General features: G+C 39.3%; 1 protein-coding gene across 17 annotated transcripts in view; it reads left to right on the top strand.

Moving 5' to 3' along the window:
- RNF144B (ring finger protein 144B) overlaps positions 1 to 22524 on the top strand; it is a 306085-nt gene that overhangs the window by 97058 nt on the left and 186503 nt on the right. For all 17 annotated transcript variants that reach the window (XM_070515596.1, XM_070515588.1, XM_070515584.1 and 14 more), the window contains one exon: positions 5961 to 6161. In XM_070515596.1, coding sequence (XP_070371697.1) covers positions 5997 to 6161 — 165 coding nt within the window. In that variant the 5' untranslated portion in view covers positions 5961 to 5996. The remainder of the gene's footprint in view (positions 1 to 5960; positions 6162 to 22524) is intronic.

The raw sequence follows: 22524 nt of genomic DNA, 5'->3' as shown, positions 1-22524 counted from the left end.
CTCTCACATGAGGCACAGTGATAAACAGAGTTTTACAGCAGTGCTGCCACCTCACAAAGCCTGAGTAGGTGAACATTTGCTTTCATCACATCTAAGAATTAAGTATTTCTTGGGTTTGTTTACACTAGAGAATAGTTTCTAATCTGCTAAATTTTTTTCGAATAATGACAGAGTATCCTATATATGATGTATCTATTTATTGGCCTTGAGCATTATTCATTTAAAAAATAGATATAAAATATGCTTGAGTAATTGCATTGTGCTGATTACTAGCAAGGTTGCCTATGTTTCCATTTGTTCATGCCCTCTTAGGGTCTGTACTGGAACTAGTTTTCTGCTCTCACTAGATGTGCATTGGGTTCGTCTAGTCCCTGAATGACCTGAGGGTAGGTCACAGATGTAAGCAGGGAGTTGAACCACAACGCTGGCCAGTATGGAGGTCTGCCATAAGTCCTTGCCTCACGAACCCCAGCACCCATTGCCCTTGTTACTTTGCCAGCCAGCTGGTCTACCTTCCATTCCAGACTGTATTTAGCATAGAACTTCAGTAAATGGCTAATAGCTGATGATGGTCAGCACTTTACTAGACTCAGTCAGTACCATTTGAGTCACTAATAGCTTCTATTAAGAACGTGAACCAGAAGCTAAATAAATCACTGTATTGGGCAAAAGTGCCAAAGTCAAAACAATACTAATTTTCAGATTGTGTGGAGTGGAAGCTGGTTGCCTGATGTGTCCTCCTTAGTTGGTATTGGGAGAGCTTTCCTAACAAGGCAGACATGGGACCTTTGGATTACTGTTTCTTTCTGCTCTATTAGCATATTGGGTTCCTGAGAATATCTCTCCGTGATTCATGACACCACTTTAGCCCTACCTTCCTCACCACCTACCCTTCCGGAAAACCCTTCCCTTTGTTAGCTCCCTCTCATAGTCATGCATTCATATCTTTTATTCCAGCTACCTCCCAGGGATGACTCAATGTCTTGCTTGGGCATGTAAACATGTTGAGAGTGTTCATGTGTCTCCTCTTCTGTTTTGTCTCTTGTTCTTGAGTAACTCTAAGACTTTCACAGCATGGCCTGGAATTAAGACCTCAGCACAGATCAACTGGATTTTTACAAACATTAGTATTTTGTTATGTCAGTAATATCCTGTTGATTCATTTTGGTAGCTTTCTGTTTCTCTGGGTCTCTTTAATCATACTATATCAATTTATCTAAATTTTAAAGTTTTTGCATAATGGTGTAAAAATTCCTGAATAACTAGATAAGTATCCTAGTAAAACATTATCTTTTCCCATTGCATTATCTTTTTGTGCAATGGAATAAGTGCTGTGATTCTGAATCATGAAACAGGCGTAAACTGCATTGGTTAAAAATACTTTGAATGTTGGCTCTCTCACCCTCTGCATTTTTGGAGCAAATTGCTTTTTCAGGCCGACAGCAGAATATGAAAATTCCTTATACATCCTGTGCTTCAGCACAGCTTCTGAAGTGTTCCTTTCTTTGGCAATTCTAATGAAAACACAGGAGGGAAAAAGTGACTTTTCTGTTCTTTCCTGTCAGATAGTACTTGCTTCTTGTATAATGAACACTTTATAGTGCAAGAGACACCTAAAGGGTAGGTAGAACTGCTGATTCCCCTTTCCTGGTAATTTAGTGCAAAATCAAATGTTTTAGAGTGGCTTTCCTTCCTTGCATGCCCCAGCCACTCTGTCCTGTTATGTGGTTAGCTATATTTAAGCAAGAGATACTTGTAAAATTTGGGTGAAGTCTGCCCTCACCACCCCACCCCCAGCCCTGCCACCAGCTTTGGAAAGTTTAAACCTGAAGGCAGCCGTCAGGTTTCTCTTCTTTTCAACATGCCCCTTGCATTCTCTGCCCCAGTTCTCCCAGTGGGTTCTTGACACCCAATCAGAGGCTCAGTCACATTTGTAATAACTGTAAAAGTAATTAATGGTTACTGTTTTCCATCAAGCAGTAGGGTGGAACATTCAAGTCACTTTCTTATTTTAGGTAAAATGTGAGATATGAGGCAAAACAAGTTGAGCGAGCCAGTAAGAATGGGTTATCGGTTCTCTGGAAGGAAGATTTTTCTCAAAACTTGGAGGGGAGTGGGTGTGAATTGTCAGTGTACCTATGAAAAGGTGGTCCCGTAAAAGGGTCGGGAGTTTCTGTGAGTGTGTGGTCGGTCTTCCCGTGGGCACCCCCGCTGAGCTTCATGCCATTTACTGGTGGTTTGGTTGGGGAGTGAGTTTCTACTATTTGTGGTTTTCTGTTGTGGAGACCACTGAATCTTAAGAAGACATAGTGAAGAAACACTAGGACACCTTGGAGCCATTCACATACCTCTCACGTGTGCGGGAATTCATTGGAGAACTTCAGGATTCTCCTGATTATTCCTTGAAGAGCTCAATGTCTAATTAATCAGTGGTTAAAAGATTTCTTGGTTTGATAATCTTTTTTTATGAAGTGCTCACTATGTGTCATTCATTTTTAAAACATTCACTATTAATTTTGCCCCGAGTGAAAAACCAAAGGACTGGTTTTCAAACTGTACATGGTGAAGCCTTTGGCTTCTGTGGTGATGCCTGGGAAGCGGCTGAGGGAAAGGTCAACGGACCTGGCTGGGGTCTCTCACTATTGGTTCAACCAGCACTAGTTTACATTCTCTCTTTTATATCGTGGCGGTTTACTTGAGATTTTTGTTTTCATAAAATTCCATTGCTTTAAAAATATTTGAAAGCCATCACTTTAGGGAATTGGTGTTAGTGTACACCGAAAAATAAATCACTCCTTTTTGAAGGATCGTTTTGGATTGTTCGCATCTCAAGAGATGAAATATGTGACTTCTTTCCTCTATCTCACTGAGTCACAAGTGCTGCCTCGATTGGAATGCTTGGAATTTTTTTTTTTTTTAACCAAATAGGTCTCTGCTTTGTAAAAAGTATTTATGTCATAAAAATATTTTTATATATAAAATACATATTTTAAATTTTTGTATATATATTTTAAACCACTTTATTAAGATGTGATTTACAGACAAAATGCTGTACATATTTAACATATGCAACTTGAGTTTGGAGACAAATATATGCCTGTGGAACAACATAATGCCTATAATTAAGAATGCTGTATTGTATACTTAAAATTTGGTAAGAGGTAACTTGTGTTAAGTTTTCTTATGACACACACACAAAATAATGATAAATAAAGAGGGCAGGAGGAAATTTTCAGAGGTGATGGATGTATTTATATTTTTATAACTTTGATTTCATAGCCCATAGGCATGTAACTCACAAACTAAGGAGTAAAAACATATGTATATGGCGAGGGACAAGATTATCTTCCCAATGGCCTTGATTAACACAGTTGCTAGTTCTGCCTTCAAAAGAAGACCATTTCTAAGAAATGCATTCTAAGAGGTGTTCAGTTATGTCTTCATTTTTCTAGTACATTAAAAATTTGGCCTGTTTAATGTCGTCTTCTAAAAAATAATATAGGTTGAGACTGTGAGAATTAATTGACTTTCTTGAAGAATACCTAGACCTCTTGCTAGACTGGAACAACAGGATATTCACAGCAGCTTCCTGCAAATGGGCTCTTAAGTGTAATTGACGTCTGTGGTGTGGGATGGTTCTGGCCTGTGTCTTTTCCCATTTTTCTTATTCAGGAAGCTTTTACTGGCTACATTTCTTTTTGTTCTTTGACTTGGGATTTCTCTTTTTGAGGGAGAAGATAATTTAGAATATATTGTATAAGCACTGTTGAGAAAACAGAGCTGAGGGGACAGTAGTTGGAGAAGGTTGATAAGATTATGTGTGCTATGAACTGGGCAGTCTTGGAGAAATAAATAGTGGTTTAAGCATAAACTGGGAAGACGGGAGAGGTAAAATCGTTCATTTTCACCCACAATCGACCCTAAAGAGAGAGTTTTTTTTTAAACTTCAAAATTCTGAATTTGATGTGCAGGTTAATTTGAATTTAATTTGCTGTTAGGTAATAGCTCATCAGTAGTTAATCAAATAAGAACACCAGGTCTTAAAGTTTATTGGGCCTTTCTCAAGAAGTATATACGTTGTTGGGGCCGGCCCTGTGGCCAAGTGGTTAAGTTCGCACGCTCTGCTTCGGCAGCCCAGTGTTTTGTTGGTTCGGATCCTGGGCACGGACATGGCACCGCTCATCAAGCCATGCTAGGCGGCATCCCACATGCCACAACTAGAAGGACCCACAACTAAAAATATACAACTGTGTACTGGGGGGCTTTGGGGAGAAAAAGGAAAAATAAAATCTTTAAAAAAAAACAAAAAAAATACGAAGTGATATGTTGGAAGCCAGTCCTTGGTGAGCTTCCTGTTGTTTGTAATCAAGCCTTCTGGTGTTCAGGGAGTAGGTCAAAAACCTTAGTCTTCAGGTTAGTACACTTAGTAACTTTTGACTCTTTCTGGCATGACATTAAGAAAGTGTAGTTAGAGCTCAGATTTTTTTTCATTCCATCTAATCCAATTTGTTTTTCCCTGCCTTGTTTTAGTACTTTTGTACCTAAATATTAAGACTTATGTCATTCTGGTACTCTGCAGCAAATGCTGAACATGTAAACTAATTCTTTTGCCCAAAAATTGGGAGGAAAATAGTCTGGATCTTGTGTGTGGGGGGGTATTTACAATTATTTCTATGGCAGAATTTATTGAACTTGGCTACACTCTTTTAAGATTCTAAAACCTTTAGGATTTTGCTTTTATTTAATCAGAACTTGAAACTTCTTAATGTGATATAAAATATGTACAAGAAGATTATTTTCACAATTACTCTGAATAAAAACAATCTAGTGGAAGGGTTTCAGTTATAATTTTTCTTTTTTGGGGGGAGGTGAGGAAGATTGGCCCCAAGCCAAGATCTGTTGCTAGTCTTCTTTTTGCTTAAGGAAGATGGTCAGTGAGTCAACATCTATGCCAATCTTCCTCTAGTTTGTATGTGGGATGCCGCCACAGCATGGCTTGATGAGTAGTGTGTAGGTCCATGCCCAGGATCTGAACCTGTGAACCCCAGGCCGCCAAAGTGGAGCATGTGAACTTAACCACTATGCCACTGCGCCAGCCCCTCAGTTATAGTTTTTATTTTTTGGTATAGAAATATCCTTTCCTATAGTCTTGCTATGTGTGGAGATAAGTTTTATTCCTGTACAGCTTCAGTGAGTTTAAGGATTGCTGGAGTCATGAACTTCATCTGTCTCTTTTTTCCCTCTCTCTCCCTGCTCCATCCCTCCATATAATACCTCTGTTGTGAGACAGCTTTAGTGTAATGGAACAGGCACTGGGCTTGGCCTCAGAAGTTGGAGGTTTTGAGTTTTGCTCTGCCATATACAAGCTCTGAGAACTTCAGTGCACTGCTTAACTTCTGAGGACCTCAGTTCATCTATAAAATGAAGAAAATAATCATTGTGCCACATTTTGCTTATCCATTCATCCACTGACGGACGTTTGAATGGTTTCTACCTTTTGGCTATTGTGAATAATGCTACTGTGAACATTGGTGTGCAGATATCTGTTTGAGTCGCTGTTTTCAGTTCTTCTGGGTATTCACGTAGAAGTGGAATTGCTGGATCATATGGTAATTCTTTGTTTAACTTTTTGAGTGACAGCCTGCTTTTAAGTATTTTTTGAATCTGTTGAATTGATTATAACAGTGTGCCTCCTAAATAGTGTGTTTGTTCATAGTGTTCTTTTAATTCCCATAGTTTACATGTTAGGAATCAGAACAGTGAGGTCACCTTAAATATCAGACTCCAGGAACACCTGGCCAGGGTGGCAAGCTTTCTAGCCAGTGCTTCTCAGAAATGCATTCATTGTGTGCTTAGAGATCTTTGAAGGTGAGGATTTGCTCTGCTGGCTCCCAAATGTGTTGGTTAAACAATGGCTGTATCAATGGATGTAATATTTTCGGCTTTGGACCTTTTTATAGGGGTTGAGGAGACTGAAGAAGGCGGAAGACAGGCTGATGGGCTCAGCCGGTAGGCTCCAGTATCTCACCATGACCGCTGAAAATTCGACGCCAGGAGACCTGGCTCTGGCCCCCCTCGTCACTTGCAAACTCTGCCTGTGTGAACAGTCTCTGGACAAGATGACCACACTCCAGGAATGCCAGTGCATCTTTTGCACAGCTGTAAGTTTTCTTTGGTGCTTTCATCATGAGAACATACAAAGGGAAGAATTATAAAAGTACAGGATACATTTCTGTAGCTTACTGAGAAGCCAAGGTTTGCTACAATATGATCCTGCTTTGGAGAGCAATTCCACATTTGGATCTGTTTCCAAATAGTATCTTGAATGGTAAATCCAATATTTACTAGTTTTTAGTCAAAGTGTAATCTGTGTGTGAAATTTAATTGTTGGTTGAATAAGCAGAGTCTTTCTTTTCTTAAAGTTCTAGCTAAGGAACGAAAGAGACATTTTTAACATGCCTTAGTTAACTACTATCTGTAAGAAGCTGATCAGGTATTTTGAATGATGGAGAAATCAGGTAGCAATTTACATAATTTTCTTTTATATACTTGCTCATCTCTGCAAAGCACGTGGCGTACAACTGTTTTACTTTGTCGTGTCTTCTTTTTTTTTCTCCCTGTTTTCACAATATGCTGAGTGCTGCTTATTCCTCATAATAAAGAGAACCCTACAGATCTCCAGGGGTGGGCTTGTCTCTGTTAGTCTGACCCTTGGCATCAATGCCCATGACCTTTATTGCACGTTTCCCTAAAGGTCAGTTGGTTAAGGTATAAAGCTAGGAAACAGATTGATGATGAATTCAAAGTGACTACTAGAAGTGTGAACCCAGGTGCTCTTATTCAAATTTTCATTTCTTCAAATGTTTTTTGAGCTTCTGTCATGTGCCAGACACTCTGCTGGATGTCGGGAATATAAAGATGCATCAGGTACTTCCCACAGGGAAGATGAACACTGTGAAGGAACTGTGCAAGAGTTTGGTGAAGCAGGCATGGCTCAAGGTGGCATACCACAGGAGTGTCTCACCATGCAGGTGGTGGAGGTGGGAGGGGCTTCCTGGCAGCTGTGAGCTCCAACTGAGGCTTTGAACAAGAGTTTGCAAACTGATGCCCCTGGGCTAAGTCTGGCCTCAACACATTTTTGTTTGGATCCCCAATCAGGAAATTTAAAATGACAAATTTTATAAATTTTTCATGAAAAGATGAAAAAGTGGTAAGATATAGCTAGTCTGGGCCTGCATTCATAGGCCCAGAAATAGATGACCCTTCCTCTATTTGTAGCACCTGCCTCTCTCCTGTATGTATTTAATCAGTTACACTTTTAAACTAAGGATGGGTTAAGAGTCAGCCAGAAGAGTGCTGGGCATCTCAGCGTTGTAGAGGGGAGAGCCCAGTGCCTAAATTACAATATTTACCGTTTATCTTTTCTTTGGTAGGCCTTCTATTTGCGGAGTGTTAATAGTTATTTTACAGTAAGTACAATAATCACCAGACAAATGTGGGTTTAATCTCCTGACTTGTAAAGGAAATTGAATAGTTTAGTTACAGTGATCAGTGCTTAAATCAAGGAGAGTAAGGAGAAAGGAATCATTTAGGAAGTGGAATTGTTTATAAAGAGGCATGTTTACTAAGCATACTTTTTTTAAAAAACAGATAAGGTGAAATAAATTTTATTCCATCTCATTTGCTAGTTAATCAACATGATGCATTTTCAAGCTAGTTTATATCAATTTTCTTAAAAAAATTTTTTTGGTTAAAAATGATTTTTAGGTAAAAAGGAAAGTGACTAAAATCCTTTTCTGTGTTTTGAACTCTAGGATCTGAAGATAGAAAAGAATAGTATTATTTATCCATTCACTCTACAAATATCTAGTGAAGCAGCAACTGTGTCCCAGAAATTGTTCTAGGCACCAGGATTATTCAGTTAAAGAAACAAAACCCAGCAGAGATCCTTGTTCTTAGGAGCTTATGTTCTGTTGAAGGAAGTTACAAAATAAATATAATAAATAGGTAAGTTAAATAGTAGTGGGCAATAAGGGCTTAGAGAAAAGGAGAGCAGGAGGTTAGGAGTGTGGGGGAGGGGGTGTTGCATTATAGTAGGGCGGTCAGGAGGAGGCCTCACTAACTAATATTTGTGCTGCATCTTCCTCGTCTTGTCGGCGTGTGTTGCTTTATAGGAAGTGAGGAAATGGCCTTGTCATCCAGGGGTGGCTTCAGTTTCCTTTGGTCTTGCTTTGTTTCTTGACGCTGTGCTTCAAAACAATTATTTCTCTGACTTTCTCACATGCGTTTTGGACCTTTGTTAATCCTTGAGACAAATGAGTCAGAAGCAACATTTAGTTCAAGCCAGGATGGAAATTTTTGTCTGAGGGTTACTGATGTTTAAAAGCTGGATATAGAATTCTGTTTTTGCAATGAGATTTAATGGTGTGGAATTCAAATATGTGCCTCAGTGTTGGGTAAAGAGTACACAAGCAAAAATTGTATTTCGTGTTTCATTATATTTCATTTCACAAGGAGCTGACGGTGACATATTATTGTTTCAATAGATCTTAGTTCCATTCAAAAGCAGTGCAACTGGTTCTCATTTCTGCTTCAGCAATTTGGGGGTGGGAGTTAGTACAATTTGATTATTCTGTCATCTAGATTCATACTTCCTCATTATTGGAGAGCCCTCAAAAGCAGACAGTCAAATGGCTTGTTATTTTCGGAATCCCTCCAACTTTGCAACTTTTCATATCTGTAAATGTTACCGTTCCCAGACTTCCTGATACCCCATTCCCTATGATCTGCCAAAATAGTAAGCTGTATGTTTTGATTACATTAGTGTCTGTAAATTTGCAGTTGATATCAGACTCACCTGAAATACTAGTCTAACTTTTTTTTTAGAGCTTTTAGTTCTTCTTTTTTAAAAACTATTTAAAAAGTGTCTAATCGACTCATTTTAATTTGCATTCAAATTAAAGATATCAAATATATTTTGTGTTTTCAAGGCTGAAAAGAAATTTGTGACCTTTTTTAGTATGCCATATACTACTAATTTCCAATTTTAAATATGGTTGGATGACACGTCCCAATTATTGGCTGGGAAAGACTTCTTGTGCATACCATATATTTAAAATGATTTTGCTAGGACAGTTCCCTTCACCCCACCTCAACAGGTGAAAATTCATGTGTAAAGGTCCTCCTGCTAGATATGGTGGTATACTGGTATATTTCTATCAGTTTAATAAAGCTTTTTATACAGTCTGTCGTTGTCCTGTTTTTCCCTAAGAAGTATCTTTGACCATTTTGCTGTGAGCTTAAATTCTTTTGTTTCCAAGATTTGTGTGCCCTGGGTGTGTAGAATGGACAGATATGGAGTGTCTGACTTGACCAGTGGATATAAGCCAGCTCACTCCCTGTTTTTAGGGAGTCCTGGCCTTTAAGAGGCTCTGTGAAATCTTGTGGTTAAAAGGAAAGCAAGGGGATCCTGTTTAACTTCTCCTGAAGAGGCATTTCCATTTGACCAGGCTACCTTTTCCAGTGGAATACCTATTAACTTCCCTACAACCAGTGCTCTGAAGAATGCTGCTGTAAGTTATTCCATGTAGATAGTTTCTGATTTAAATGAGATCCAGAGAAATGAATATGATGGGTGTTGCTTCAAATAATCCATCAATATATCTAATTTCTTGTTAAAGGAAACTTAACACGTTCTATTTGTGAAGTTGGCTTCTGTTACACTATTTGCTCAACTTTGATGTGCAGAAGAAAGTACAGTATGAAGCAAGGGAAGCTGAATATACAGAACAAAAATGGGCGTAGCTCTCAAGAGCATGACTAAAGTCATAGATCATAGGTGTGTTATAGAGCCAAAGAAGTTGACATTTTGGGGTTATGGAGAGGTGTTGTAAATTACTTGCTCTTGTAGTTGAAGGTTGAATATCTCAGGGATGTTAGTCTACTAACTATATGCAAAACGTATCTCTCTAACTCTCCTTTTTGCCTGTGGATTTAAATAACACAAATGTGAAAATTCAAATTTTCTTTTTCCGGCTTTTGCCACACCCTCTTTCAGATAATACCATACAATTATAATTTAAGTGAAAAAAAATTCACAAAAGTCAGTTATCAAAGGAGGGAAAATTTGTGGGTTTACTCCCTTGTGAGCAATATTTGCCTCTTTCATTTATTTTGGAAGCTATTTCTGTCAGCCACGAATTAAGGAATAATGAAAACACAGTTGTTGCTTGTTTTTATAACCTAGATAATTTCACCTGAAGAGAGTTGGTATGTTGGGCATGGCCTATTTACCTTTCAGATTAAAGACAGGATGTGCTAAGCAAAAAGAAAATAAAGTCCAGCCATATTCTTGCCTTTTTTCCATTACATTTTGTTGGCTCTAAGTAGTTAGAACTCCTTTTACTATTCATTTCTCTGAGCCAAATGGATTTTCCAATGTTTAAAAAAGTGAGAGGAAATATAAAACTTTTTAGACCAAACCCTTCTTTTCCTTGGAGCCTGTTGGGTGACCTTTAAGAAAAGCCCACATATGGCCTGGGGGAGATTTATAGTTTGGGAAGATTGCAGTGTGTATGTTGGATGTACGTATGCACCCGCATGGGTTGGTAACTTCCAGATGAAGCAAAGAACACACAATGGTTCTTTTCTGGATTCTAACTGATATCTGCATTAGGAGAAAGGAATGCTGTTTTTTTCACTCCTACCTACCTCCATTCTTTCCTTCCACTATCACATGGTAGTGAAGAGTACAGATATAGAGATAGGAAGACCAGGCTCAAGTTCAGGCTTTGCCGCTTAATGGTGTGTGACTTTAGGCAAGGTCTTTGGCTTCTCTGAACCTTAGTTTCCTCACCTATAGGATGGAGGGAGGTAGGGGATGATAATACCCATCTCAGAGTGTTGCAGAGGTGTCTAATGAGAAGTCTAGTAAAGGAACTGGTGCAGTGCCAAGCCTCTAGTAAGCTGGCATTGTATTATTCCTTTCTTTCCTCAGTTCTACCAGTATGCTGAGCTGTTCTGTTTTTCAGAAATGTTTCAGAGAAAGGAAATTCTGTAAAGACTTGACCAGCTTCCTCATTAGCCTTTTATCAAAGGTGGTTGTATAGGTGATTTCCACCTCACTACTGTTCCGAGACACCTACACACTAGCAATTAGGATAGACAGAGAAATTTCTCTGTTGGGTTTGCCCAAAGTGTGGCTTATGGTTGGATATTTCAACTGAGGATCTAGAAGTAAGACTTAGAGGAAAAGACAAAAATCAATACAACTTTGAAAGTGAATAGATGAGCATATTTCTGGTGGATGTAAAAGATTCAACGGAAGAGTGTCTCAATCTACCATTTATTTAAGAGCTGCTTACCCTCAATAAGAGTATAATATAATTACTTGTTGGCTTGATATTTTTAGTCTAGTATCATTTTAAGTATCTTTTATTGGAAACTCTCTGGAACTGCAAGAAATAATGAGGCATCTTACTCCAGTAGTGTCTCAGAACAATTTTCTGTCTCCTTTCCTGGTTGTGTGACCTGCTAACCTTCCCTAAAGCTTTCAGATTCTCCAGTTCTCTGGATTCCCATGTCTTCTAGTACAGAAGTAAATGGACAGAAGGAAATTCTGCCAGTTCAAATCCCTTTCTTATTCTTTTGGTTTCTGATACTAAAATATACTGGATTGCAAGGTGGGTTTTATGCTTTCCCTTAACTTTATCTTGGGTGATCAACATGAGTCAGTGAATTTATCTTTATCTTTGTTTACATGTAAATGACTTCAATATACTTGGTGCTTATACTTAAGAGTTTCAATGATAGTAATATGGTGACTTTTGTATTTATCAGTCAAGTCACTGGTTTAAAACACAAATTTCACTGCTATATTTTTCCACTGACAACTGAGCTGCTGCAGGTCAGATAGCATCTGAGAAATAGGAGCAAACTGTAACAGCATGAGAAATGGATTCGAGATGACTCAAGAAGGAGTTGGCTTCCTGGACCTATGATCTCATCCGTGCCTAATGCTCACCACTTACTTATTCAAGGAAAGTGGTAAAATTTGGTGAGAGGAAAGAACCCCAAAAGAAAACCCTACTCTTAAGGCCCTAATGACTGTGTCCTGGCATCATAGTCTGAGAATTGGAAGGGAACTTAGGTGTTCTAGTCTCTCTACCCTCCTGACGAAAGAAGTTCTTTCCTTGGAGGCCAGTATGGTTTGGCATTTAAGAGAATGAATCTCAAATCTGGTTGCCTGGCCTTCATTTATTCAACAAATATTTATTGTGCTGTGTATAGTTCTGATGGTCAGGGTGTAGTGGTGAGCCATCAGATCAAGGCCTGGTTTTCAGACTGCTGAAATTTTAGTGCAAGGCACAGACACTCACAAGTGAATACAGAAGCCAGGTGAGGATAAACAAAGCAGAGTGAGGGGAGAGGGAGGGATATAGGAGAGGGGGTTTCTACTTTATGTTAGATGGTCAGGGAAGTCTCACTGATAAGATGTTATTGAAACAGAGACCTGAAGAACATGGGGAACAAGCTGTGTAGACATCTGGGAGAAGAGAATTTTAGGCAAAGGGAAGCAGTGTGGAGGTCTTAAGCTGGGAGTGTGCTTGGTACATTCAGATACAGCAAGGAGGCGTGTGTGTGTGTGTGTGTGTGTGTGTGTGTGTGTGTGTGTGTAGGGGGAGCAATAGGAGATGAGGTCAGAAAGATAGTGGTGTTAGTATGTAGGACCTTCGGACTATTCATGGTAAAGATTTTGGCCTTAGGCTGATGTGAGAACAGAAGCCTTTGGAGGGTTTTGACCCACAGGTTGACATTATCTAACAATGTTTTAAATGGATTAGTATTAGTAAGTGTTCTCCAGAGAAAAAGAACCAATAGGATGTATATATAGAAAAATACATATATATGTTTATATGCCTAAGTGTATAAAGAGATTTATTATAAGAAATTGGCTCATGCAGTTGTGGAGGGAAAATCTCATGATCTGCTGTCTGCAAGTTGGAGACTCAGGAGAACCAATGATGTAGTTCCGCTGAGTCCAAAGGCCTGAGAATGTAAGTTCCACTTCCAGCCTGAGGGCAGGAGAATACCAATGTTCCAGCTCATGCAGTCAGGCAGAGAGCATGAATTCTCCTTTCCTCTGCCGTTTTGTTTTATTGAGGCCCTCAACTGATCAGATGAGGCTCACCCACATTGGGGGGGGCAATCTGCTTTACTCAGTCTACTGATTCAAATGCTAATCTCATCTGGAAACACCCTCACAGGCATACCTAAAATTAATGTTTTACTGAATATCTGGGCACCCTGTGGCCTAGTCAAGTTGACGTGTAAAATTAACCGTCACAATCACCCTGGCAGCTACATAGAGAATGAACCACGGGGGCAAGGGTGAAAGCAAGGACACTACTTAGAAGGTAAATACAGTAATCCAGGTCAGAGATGATAGTGGTTTGGACCAACAGGTGGTAGCCATTAATGTCTTCTGGTGGTCTAAGTTTTCATTTTCTTTTATATAATATAGGGATAATAATAAATCATCTCAGAAGGTTATAGAGAGGGCTGCAGTAGATAATCTAGATACAGCACTTTGTGCTGTGCCTGGAATACAGCTGGCATGTATAGCTCTACTGGTTTTAATGTGACCATCCAGATTTTTCTTGAAAACCTCCAGGATTGGAGCATACCATAACACTGGCTATTCAACTATTGAAAATTGTGGTTCTAAACTATCTTTTCCTCTACATTCATTTGAAACCTGTTTCTATATAAACTCTACCTATTAGTACTAGTTCTGCTCTCTAGAACAAAATTGGTTGAAATGTAATTTTTATTCTACTCACTAGCTCTGTATTATTTGAATGAAGGTTATCTTTCTGTTAGAGGGCAAGGACAAGATTACTTATTAAAAATTCTCCCACAGTGTTCCCTCCATTGTGGAGATATTAATAAATAGTACTTTATCTCCCCCTTCCCCTTCGGCTGACACAGTTCTTTTGGAATGAGCTCTATTTGCACAACATTCTTGACTTTGATCATAGGTTGAACAAGTACTTCAGGCTTTTCTATATTCTTTGAGAAAAGCATATGGTATTGGAGTAGGGGGTGGTACTATAATATGGAACAAGACTTAATTTTTTTTTCCCCAAAGAAAGTTATCAAAAGATGGGAAGTTGGTAATCTATGCTTGTATGTTGTGGAGACCGCCCCCCACCCCCCGCCCAGCCCCACACATCCTTTTTTAAAGCATGCTTTGCCAAAGTTTAATTCTTTGAATCACATATCAGAATGTGATAGCCTTGTCAAACATGCATACCATGACCAGAGAGAAGGCAAAAGTGGTCAAAAAGTGAAAGAACTTTCCTTACATCTGCTGAGTCACCACAGTTTATTCTTTTGAAGTCGAACCTTTATTCCAGTTTCCTCTAGGTTTATTATGATCTTAGTCCTGATTCTGGTCTTCCATTTGGTACTACTGTGTACCTGTCAGTGTGCTAATTGTATGCATAAGACATCACCTGTAGACAGGTGCTTCTCATGTGGGAAGCAGACCCTCTGAGAGAGGAAGTACAGTGTGCTCTGGGAACAAATGGGATCCCACCTAAACTCGACTTGAGGAAGTCAGAGAAGGTTTTGCAAGGGGCTGAGACCAAAAGATGAATAGGCTATTGCTTGATGGTAGTATTGGTGGGACTCTAAATAGGAAGAGTGCTACAGGGAGGAGGGGCAGCCACATGTTGAGGCACAGAACAGAGGAAGAGTGGCCAGCTGAGGAACTGAACTGAAAGACATCCCTGGAACTTACTGTTGGAAGTGTGAGTATGCTTGGACTTGAGGCTGGAGAGGCGAGCAAAGGCTAGATGAAGGGGCTTGTACACCATGTTAAAGAGCATTATGGAAAGTTAAAAGAGCTTTGGGAATGGAGTCGGGAGGAGGAGGGCTTTGGCATAGGGTGGAGAATGGTCTGAAAGTGGGCAAAACTGGAGTAGGATAAAGGAAGGGGAAGGCTGAGAGCTCGGAGAACATCCTCATCACCGTATTCTATATTTATTATGGTAGACTGCAGTTTTGAGGTCTGGAGTATCTAAATTATTTTCGTGTCCCCAATTTCTCCTCGTTCCTATCCATTTGGACACTAATATCAGATCTCTTAAAATATTGCTGTCAAAATGCCACTACCATTAGTAAGGAGTCATGTGCTCCTATTTGAATCATATTCCTTAGTGCTGACTTTGAAGTTCCTCTGTGAACTTTTTCTTTTCCCTAAAGATTTTATTTTTTTCCTTTTTCTCCCCAAAGCCCCTCGGTACATAGTTGTATATTCTTTGTTATGGGTCCTTCTAGTTGTGGCATGTGGGATGCTGCCTCAGCGTGGTTTGATGAGCAGTGCCATGTCCGCGCCCAGGATTCGAACCAATGAAACCCTGGGCCGCCTGCAGCGGAGCGTGTGAACTTAACCACTCGGCCACGGGGCCAGCCCCTCCTCTATGAACTTTTGACAGTGGTGATCCAGATGCCCTTCTGCTGCCTCTTAAATGAAATATCTCATACTTCCATGTCTTTCCTTCTTCCTAGAATCCTCCCCTTTTCTTTTGTTTTAACTCCACTAGCTCAATTCCTAGTGATGTCTCATTGCCTGGTCAAGGTGAACCTCCTTTCATTGTTCAACAAATATTTATTTTGACAAGCAGCATATTAGATTAGGGGGGATTTATGGGTGAAAAACTCACACGCGGTTCTTACCCTGGTGGTGTTGGCTACTCTAGTGTGAAATGATCATCTCTTCTCTGAAAGCATTTAGCATTTAAAATCAAATCAAATAGAAGATTTCATACAAATGTCTGTATTGCCTTATTTTCTAGCTGTTTGACATAGATCCGTTATATCTTCCCCCTAGACTTGAAGTTCGCTGAGGGCAGAAACCCAGGAAGGAATTAGGCATCATGAATTGTCATTGTTGTTGTCATAATAATAACAGCTAGCATTTATTGAACTTATTCGATGTGAAGCATTGTTCTAAGTGCTTTTTTTGTTTTCCTCCTTCTTTGCCCCAAAGCCCCCCAGTACATAGTTGTATATTCTAGTCGTAGGTCCTTCTAGTTGTGGCATGTGGGACTCCACCTTAGCATGGCCTGACAAGCAGTGCCATGTCCACACCCAGGATTTGAACTGGTGAAACCCTGGACTGGCGAGGTGGAGCACGTAAACTTAACCACTTGGCCACGGGACCAGCCCCCTCTAAGTGCTTTCTCTCATTTTATCCATATAGAGGCCCAAATCGGTCATTAAAAAATATCCCTATTTGAAACATCATGAATTAGATATACTGTAGTTCCTTGTTTACTAGTATAACAATTTTTTGGATTTGTGCATTCATGTTTTGAGAATCACTCAGCCATCCTAAGCAAATCATTTGCCTGATTGCCAGTTTCCAAAAGTACGAGGGACAGGCAGGAGCTATTGTGCAGAACCAGATAGCTGCTCCAGTTAACTGCGACTACTCCTACAAAGTTTGCAGTAATTTAAGGGTGGGATGTGCAGGATTTTAGTTCCTCTGTTTCTCTCTGTAGAAATAGGAAGCCAAAAGGCAAACGAAGGCACCCAACAGAAGAGTAAGAAGAAAAGGCTAATGGCTGAATTTTCTCTTCCCTTGGCTGCCAACTCCGAATGGCTTTCAGTCCTAGGCTGAGACCAGCTGGATGCACAGTTTTTGGTGATGAATTTCATTTCACGTACACTGATGGGGATAGAGAATTTGATTAGAAGTATAGTGAAATGTCACTTACTTGTTTCCCTCCCTTCTATCCAATTTTGCCTTGCTCTCTTTAAATTATGTAATACAAAGTGATTTTAAAACAGAAGAAACCAGAAACCTCTAAAATATTGGTTATATGAACAGTTCATGTGTACCCCAATCCAGACTCTTTCTCTGTGTAACATATAAATATATAGATGGGTACATATGCACATCAATTAATACAGAAATGAAATCTTTATTTATAGGTACTCTTCTTTTACATGAGTTTTACAAATTTAATGTAGTGTATTGTGGACGTATTTTTATGTTAGAGTATCCAGACCTACCTTCCTTTTTTTTTTTTTAAAGATTGGCACCTGAGCTAACATCTGTTGCCAATCTTTTTTTTTTTTTTTTTTTTTTTACCTTCTTCTTCTCCCCATAGCTGCCCAGTACATAGTTGTATATTCTAGTTGTGGGTCCTTCTAGTTGTGGCACGTGGGAGGCCGCTTCGGCATGGCCTGATGAGCGGTGCCATGTCCGCGCCCAGGATCTGAACCGGCAAAACCCTGGACTGCCGAAGCGGAGCATGTGAACTTAACCACTCGGCCACTGGGCTGCCCCTGTACCTTGTGTAGTGTTCTATGGTAGGGCTGTGTCAAAATTTATCTAACCAGGTCCCTCCTAATAATGGGCTAGTTTTTGCTATTATAAATGAAAATTTTTGTACTTATGTAAGTGTGAAAATATATCTCTCGAGGATAAATTTCTAGAAGTGGAATTGCCTAATCCAAAGTTATGTGCTTTTTAAAATCGATATATGTTGCCAAATTGCCTTCCCAATGTGTAGGAAAGCCCCGTTCTTTGACATTCTGAGTATTTTCAAATTTTTCACATTCTCTAATCTGCTATATGAAAAGAAAATGTCTCATTTAATCCATGCTTCTTTTAAGGAGAAAGCAAATTGTAGCAAAACAAACTCATCCCGTGAATCTAACTTCAAAAAATATATGTTCTGTCCAGTGCTAGTACAGTTTCAGCTGATTTTACACCTTGGTATTCACAACACTATCAATTTAGAAAAATGGACCATATCAAGAAAAATATAGGAGACATGGATGAAGGGAAAAATAATTCTCATAATGGTGGTCCTAAGGTGGTGGGAGATGCCTTATCACGAAAAAGTCTACGTTAAGTTACAAGATGTTACCAAGTAGGAAAGGAGCTTTTAAAGATTTAGACACGTGGAACCCAAAAAAGGTTGTGAGCTAAATAGAAAATTCAGTTAACCCTAAAACCTCGTTTTCTGAACATTTAAGTTCATCACAGACTGGTTCTGTGGTGGATTCCAGATATGCATGGCACCTCCTGGAATCAGGCTGGACACAGTCAATGCCTCATTTCCATGGAAATAAATAGCTCTGTGTTAACTGAAAGCCTCAATGGTTTTGAATCATTTCCACTGCCAGGAAGGAGGTCCTTTTGGTTGGACTCTTCTGGAAAGTGTTTGTGAGTTATTAGCCATGTGAATGTAGGGTTTTTATTCAATCTCTTTGACTCTCCATTTATTCCTCTATGAAAAAGAAATCAAGGACAAGCAGGGACATTTGAGTACCTACCATGGAGTGTGTATTATGCAAAAGTAGTTTTATCCCTGTTTATTCTTACCCTCCAGTTTACAGATAAAGAAACCAGTGCAGAGTTAAGTAACTTGACCAAGATCCATACTCTTAATTCCTGGATCATAACGTGGTTTGGATGAAATGAGAACAAGCTCTGTGAAAATGCATAATAGACTGCCTAGCACATAGCATGTGCTTCCTAAATTGGGTTTGTTAGCATGGACAATGGATGAGCACCATATTAGGTTTTATGATCCTATCTGTGGTTTCTAAAGGTTGACAATGGCCTATATAATGCGAAACTGGTTTTTATGTACATAAAAGTTTAGTCAGTACAAAGAAGATGTAGGGAGCAATTGATTTAAAAAACCCAAGGACTTTTCCAGAAACCAGAGAGCATGTAGTCTCAATACACCTGTGGCCATAGCCCCAGATTGAAGGAGTTGAGTGATGTGCCGTGAACTTTCAACTGTGTGACTTTGGGCAAGTTATTTTAGGAAACCAAGGACTGAGAGATTAAGAGGTCTGGTTTGCACACCTGGAGGCTCCCAATGTACTTGGTGTATATTCAGATGTTGAAACTGAAGTCAAGGTTCAAGCCGAGACCTCCTGGTTCGAAGACTGGTGTTCTCCCCCTGACACCCATCGTGTTTGTAGAAGTTACTGGTGTTCCCAAGAGGACTTCGTCTGGTGCTTGTTTCCAAATGATTCTGGGTGCTGAGGGTAATTAATGAATGGGTAACTCTCAAGCACGAGACCTTTACTGCAACTTGAAAAAAAATATTTATAGCTGTAATATCTGCTTTTCCTAGGTAGTGGTAAATACAGATTGTTTTAATATGGAATGGTGCCTAGTCTTTGAAAAACTTTATGATTTATGGTGTTGATAACCTTCAGAAGGAAAAAACGTAGTGTTTTCACGTTGTAAAGATTCCACTATTTTCTCATGCGTTAGTTCTAATAACATGGAAATCATTGTGAGGTAGTGGGAAAGCAAGCAAGGGCCATGTCTCAGACCTTTGTTTAAATCTCAACTCCTATATTTACTAGTCATGGGAATTTAGGGTAAGTTACTGAACTGCTTTGTGTAAAATGGGGATCATACTAGACTCAGAGTTACTATGAAGATTAAATGAGATAATTTTAAGGTGCATACCATAGCTATCATAGGAGCTTGACAAATATTCTCATTCCCATCGTCTCCTTTCCCTTGCCTCTCATATAATGAATATTTTAGTTCCAGGCCAGTGGTTCTCAAAGTGTGGTCCTCGGACCAGCAGCATCAGCAGCAGCTGTGAACTTGTTAGAATTATACATTCTTGAGCCCCATCCTAAACCTACTGAATCAGAAACTGGGGATGAGGCCATCTGTGTTTCAGTTCATCGTCCAGGGGACTCTGATGCACTGGTCTAGGGTATTTGCGGAGCGCTCCACTTGTGAAGCACATATGAATTGCTCACTGTCATATGCTTTGAAATACATACTGTCCCTCTGTGTCTTTTGTGTCCACTGACACACATTTCTGAAACAACTGATCACGTGGCTTTGACTTATGATCTTTGCCTTAATAGTTTCGTTTGCTAGAATATGGTGCTAACTCAAAACATTTGGAAAGTGGCAGTTCACGGATAGTAACTAGGTTAGCTTTTAACAAGAGAGTTAACAGCAGTCTCGGATATGTAAGCCTATAGGTTTACTAAGAGAAAGAAAAGGAAGACTGGTTCAGATTACAGCAGTTAAAATGAAAAAAGTAAGCACCACGTATAAACCCCCTGATTTCTAGAAATGTGTTTTTTAGAAAATGTCAAAAACATTCACATTTTTGCAAAATAAAGCCTTGGGGGAAAATTATGAGGTGAGGAATAGTTGCGTCTACATTATAAGTAGAAAGATATTCTGATTTTGCTATGGAGTAATTGAATAAAATCATTTCAAGTTAATTTTGAATAAAACAGGATTGTTCCTAGTCAATCTTAGTCATTGTCCAACTTTTTCAGAGTTCACGTTTCTTAAATCTAATAAATTCTCTTTTGTAAATGTAACCAAGGAGGAAGTTGCTTAAAGTTTAGGTCTGTTCTAAACTGATAGTACTTAGTTCCTAACCACTGCATGGAGAGAAATAATATTCTCTTGGGGAATAACAGTATTGCTGTTGTCCAACTTCTGGGTCATTGATGTGAGCTGTTTTGCATGCTGGCTTTTAAGGTTATATCTTGTAGAAAAAAATGTAATTGCTGATGAATTAGCATCATTCTCTCATTTATATAGTGTAAATATTCTTTTAAAATTTCAAAAATTTAGATAATCTCTAATATTGCTACCATTAGTTTTAATTAAGATTTTATTTCACTATAATTTATTCAAACTCTGATTTAAATACTAATACAGACGTTGGGGAAACAACAAAATCTGAGATTTGGTGAATGGTGTAATTTTATTTTTGCTTTTTAGTTAAAAAAAATTGTACAACAGTTCGTTATGATTGTACAGTTGTATTTCAGACGTACAACAAAGGTGAAAGTATTTTAACAATGTATATCTGTATTCCCATGACCTCTTAGATTCTAACATTAACTTTTTTTTTTTTTTTTAAAGATTTTATTTTTTCCTTTTTCTCCCCAAAGCCCCCCGGTACATAGTTGTATATTCTTCGTTGTGGGTCCTTCTAGTTGTGGCATGTGGGACGCTGCCTCAGCGTGGTCTGATGAGCAGTGCCATGTCCGCGCCCAGGATTCGAACCGACGAAACACTGGGCCGCCTGCAGCGGAGCGCGGGAACTTAACCACTCGGCCACGGGGCCAGCCCCTCTAACATTAACTTTTTACTGTACTTGCTTTATCGCACATCTATCTATCCATTTATCCTTCTGTCCTTCGTAGGGTGTAGTTTTAATACACACTGTGACTTCTCTAGTAGAATGTAAGTACTACATTCTCCAATGTGTTTTCTTAGACTGATTGAAAGGTTATACTTTATGCAGATAACTTGCATAGCCCTACATCAGGGTTCGAGGAGTTTCTTGACCCTTTATTAACTTGGGGTTCGTTCCCTTCCATGTTGCTGAGACTTTATGTGCACTCTGAAAGAGTCAGAAGGGCTGCTTGAGAGTTCCAATAGGGGTTCTTTAGGTGCACAGGAGGAGAAGGAAGACACTGATAAATGAATCCAGTGGAATCTACCCATGTTTAATCCAGAATGTGCTTATTCTCACTGCCTGTCCTGGGCCCTTTGGCCAGGGCCTTGGGGCCAGCTGAGGGCTGGCAGTTCTGAGGTCTAATGTTTCTTTGGAGGAAATGGAAGGACGTGAACTTGGCAAGCCTTGTTGTTTCCTTTCTCCTGGAACCATTGGTTGCTTTTCTGGGCATACTGTGTTGTAAGATAGCACCTTGCACAGCTGGTTCTCTTGGGAACTAGTATAAGAATTGGGGCCTCGCTCTGTTCAGAAATGCAGCACAGGTGGGATAAAAGGGAAAGCTTCTGAAAGGTCAGTCATAGAATTATTGAATTACTTGTGTTGGAAGCAGATCTTTCTGATGCCAGTGTCTGCTCTCTACTCTGATTGAAATTTCTTCCAGTTTAGCAGATTTAATGGGCTTTGTTGTGTGGACTGGACCAGACTGAAGCATTTCGAATGGATTTCTCTTCAGAGCTATTTCTATCTCTGAGTTTCTTAATTTAGATGTTTCGTGATCACTTGAGATAAAGATAGGAGTGTTTGATCACTCTTGTTTGGTGGGAACTGGAGGTACTTTTGATTGGGGCCCGGATTTAATCTCCCATTTTGAATGACTGTTCTCAAACTTACAAGGTGGATCTTAGCACCCTTTTCTAGAAAAAGTAACAGCACTATTTTGGGGTAAAATGTTTAAAGGATCTCAATCAGAGCTTTAAATTTTGTATTTATATGTAATTTCCCCCTTAAGCTTCCTTTACTATTTCTTCTGGAACTAGCCAAATTCATGCAGTATCTATGGAGATGTTGGTTAGAAAGGAGTCCTTCCTTCCTATGAAGATCATGCCTCTGAATATTGCAAAATTACTTAAAGGCAATGACGATGGATGATGGATGTGTTTTCCTTGATAAGACTTGAGGGCATGGATAGTGTCGAACTAGAAGTTTTTAGATTTGGTTACACGTTGGAATCACTTTGAGAGTTTAAAAATAC

Source organism: Equus asinus, chromosome 8 (genome assembly GCF_041296235.1).
Source record: "Equus asinus isolate D_3611 breed Donkey chromosome 8, EquAss-T2T_v2, whole genome shotgun sequence".
Taxonomy (NCBI): Eukaryota; Metazoa; Chordata; class Mammalia; order Perissodactyla; family Equidae; genus Equus; species Equus asinus.
This window is presented reverse-complemented; position numbering and strand designations above follow the sequence as displayed.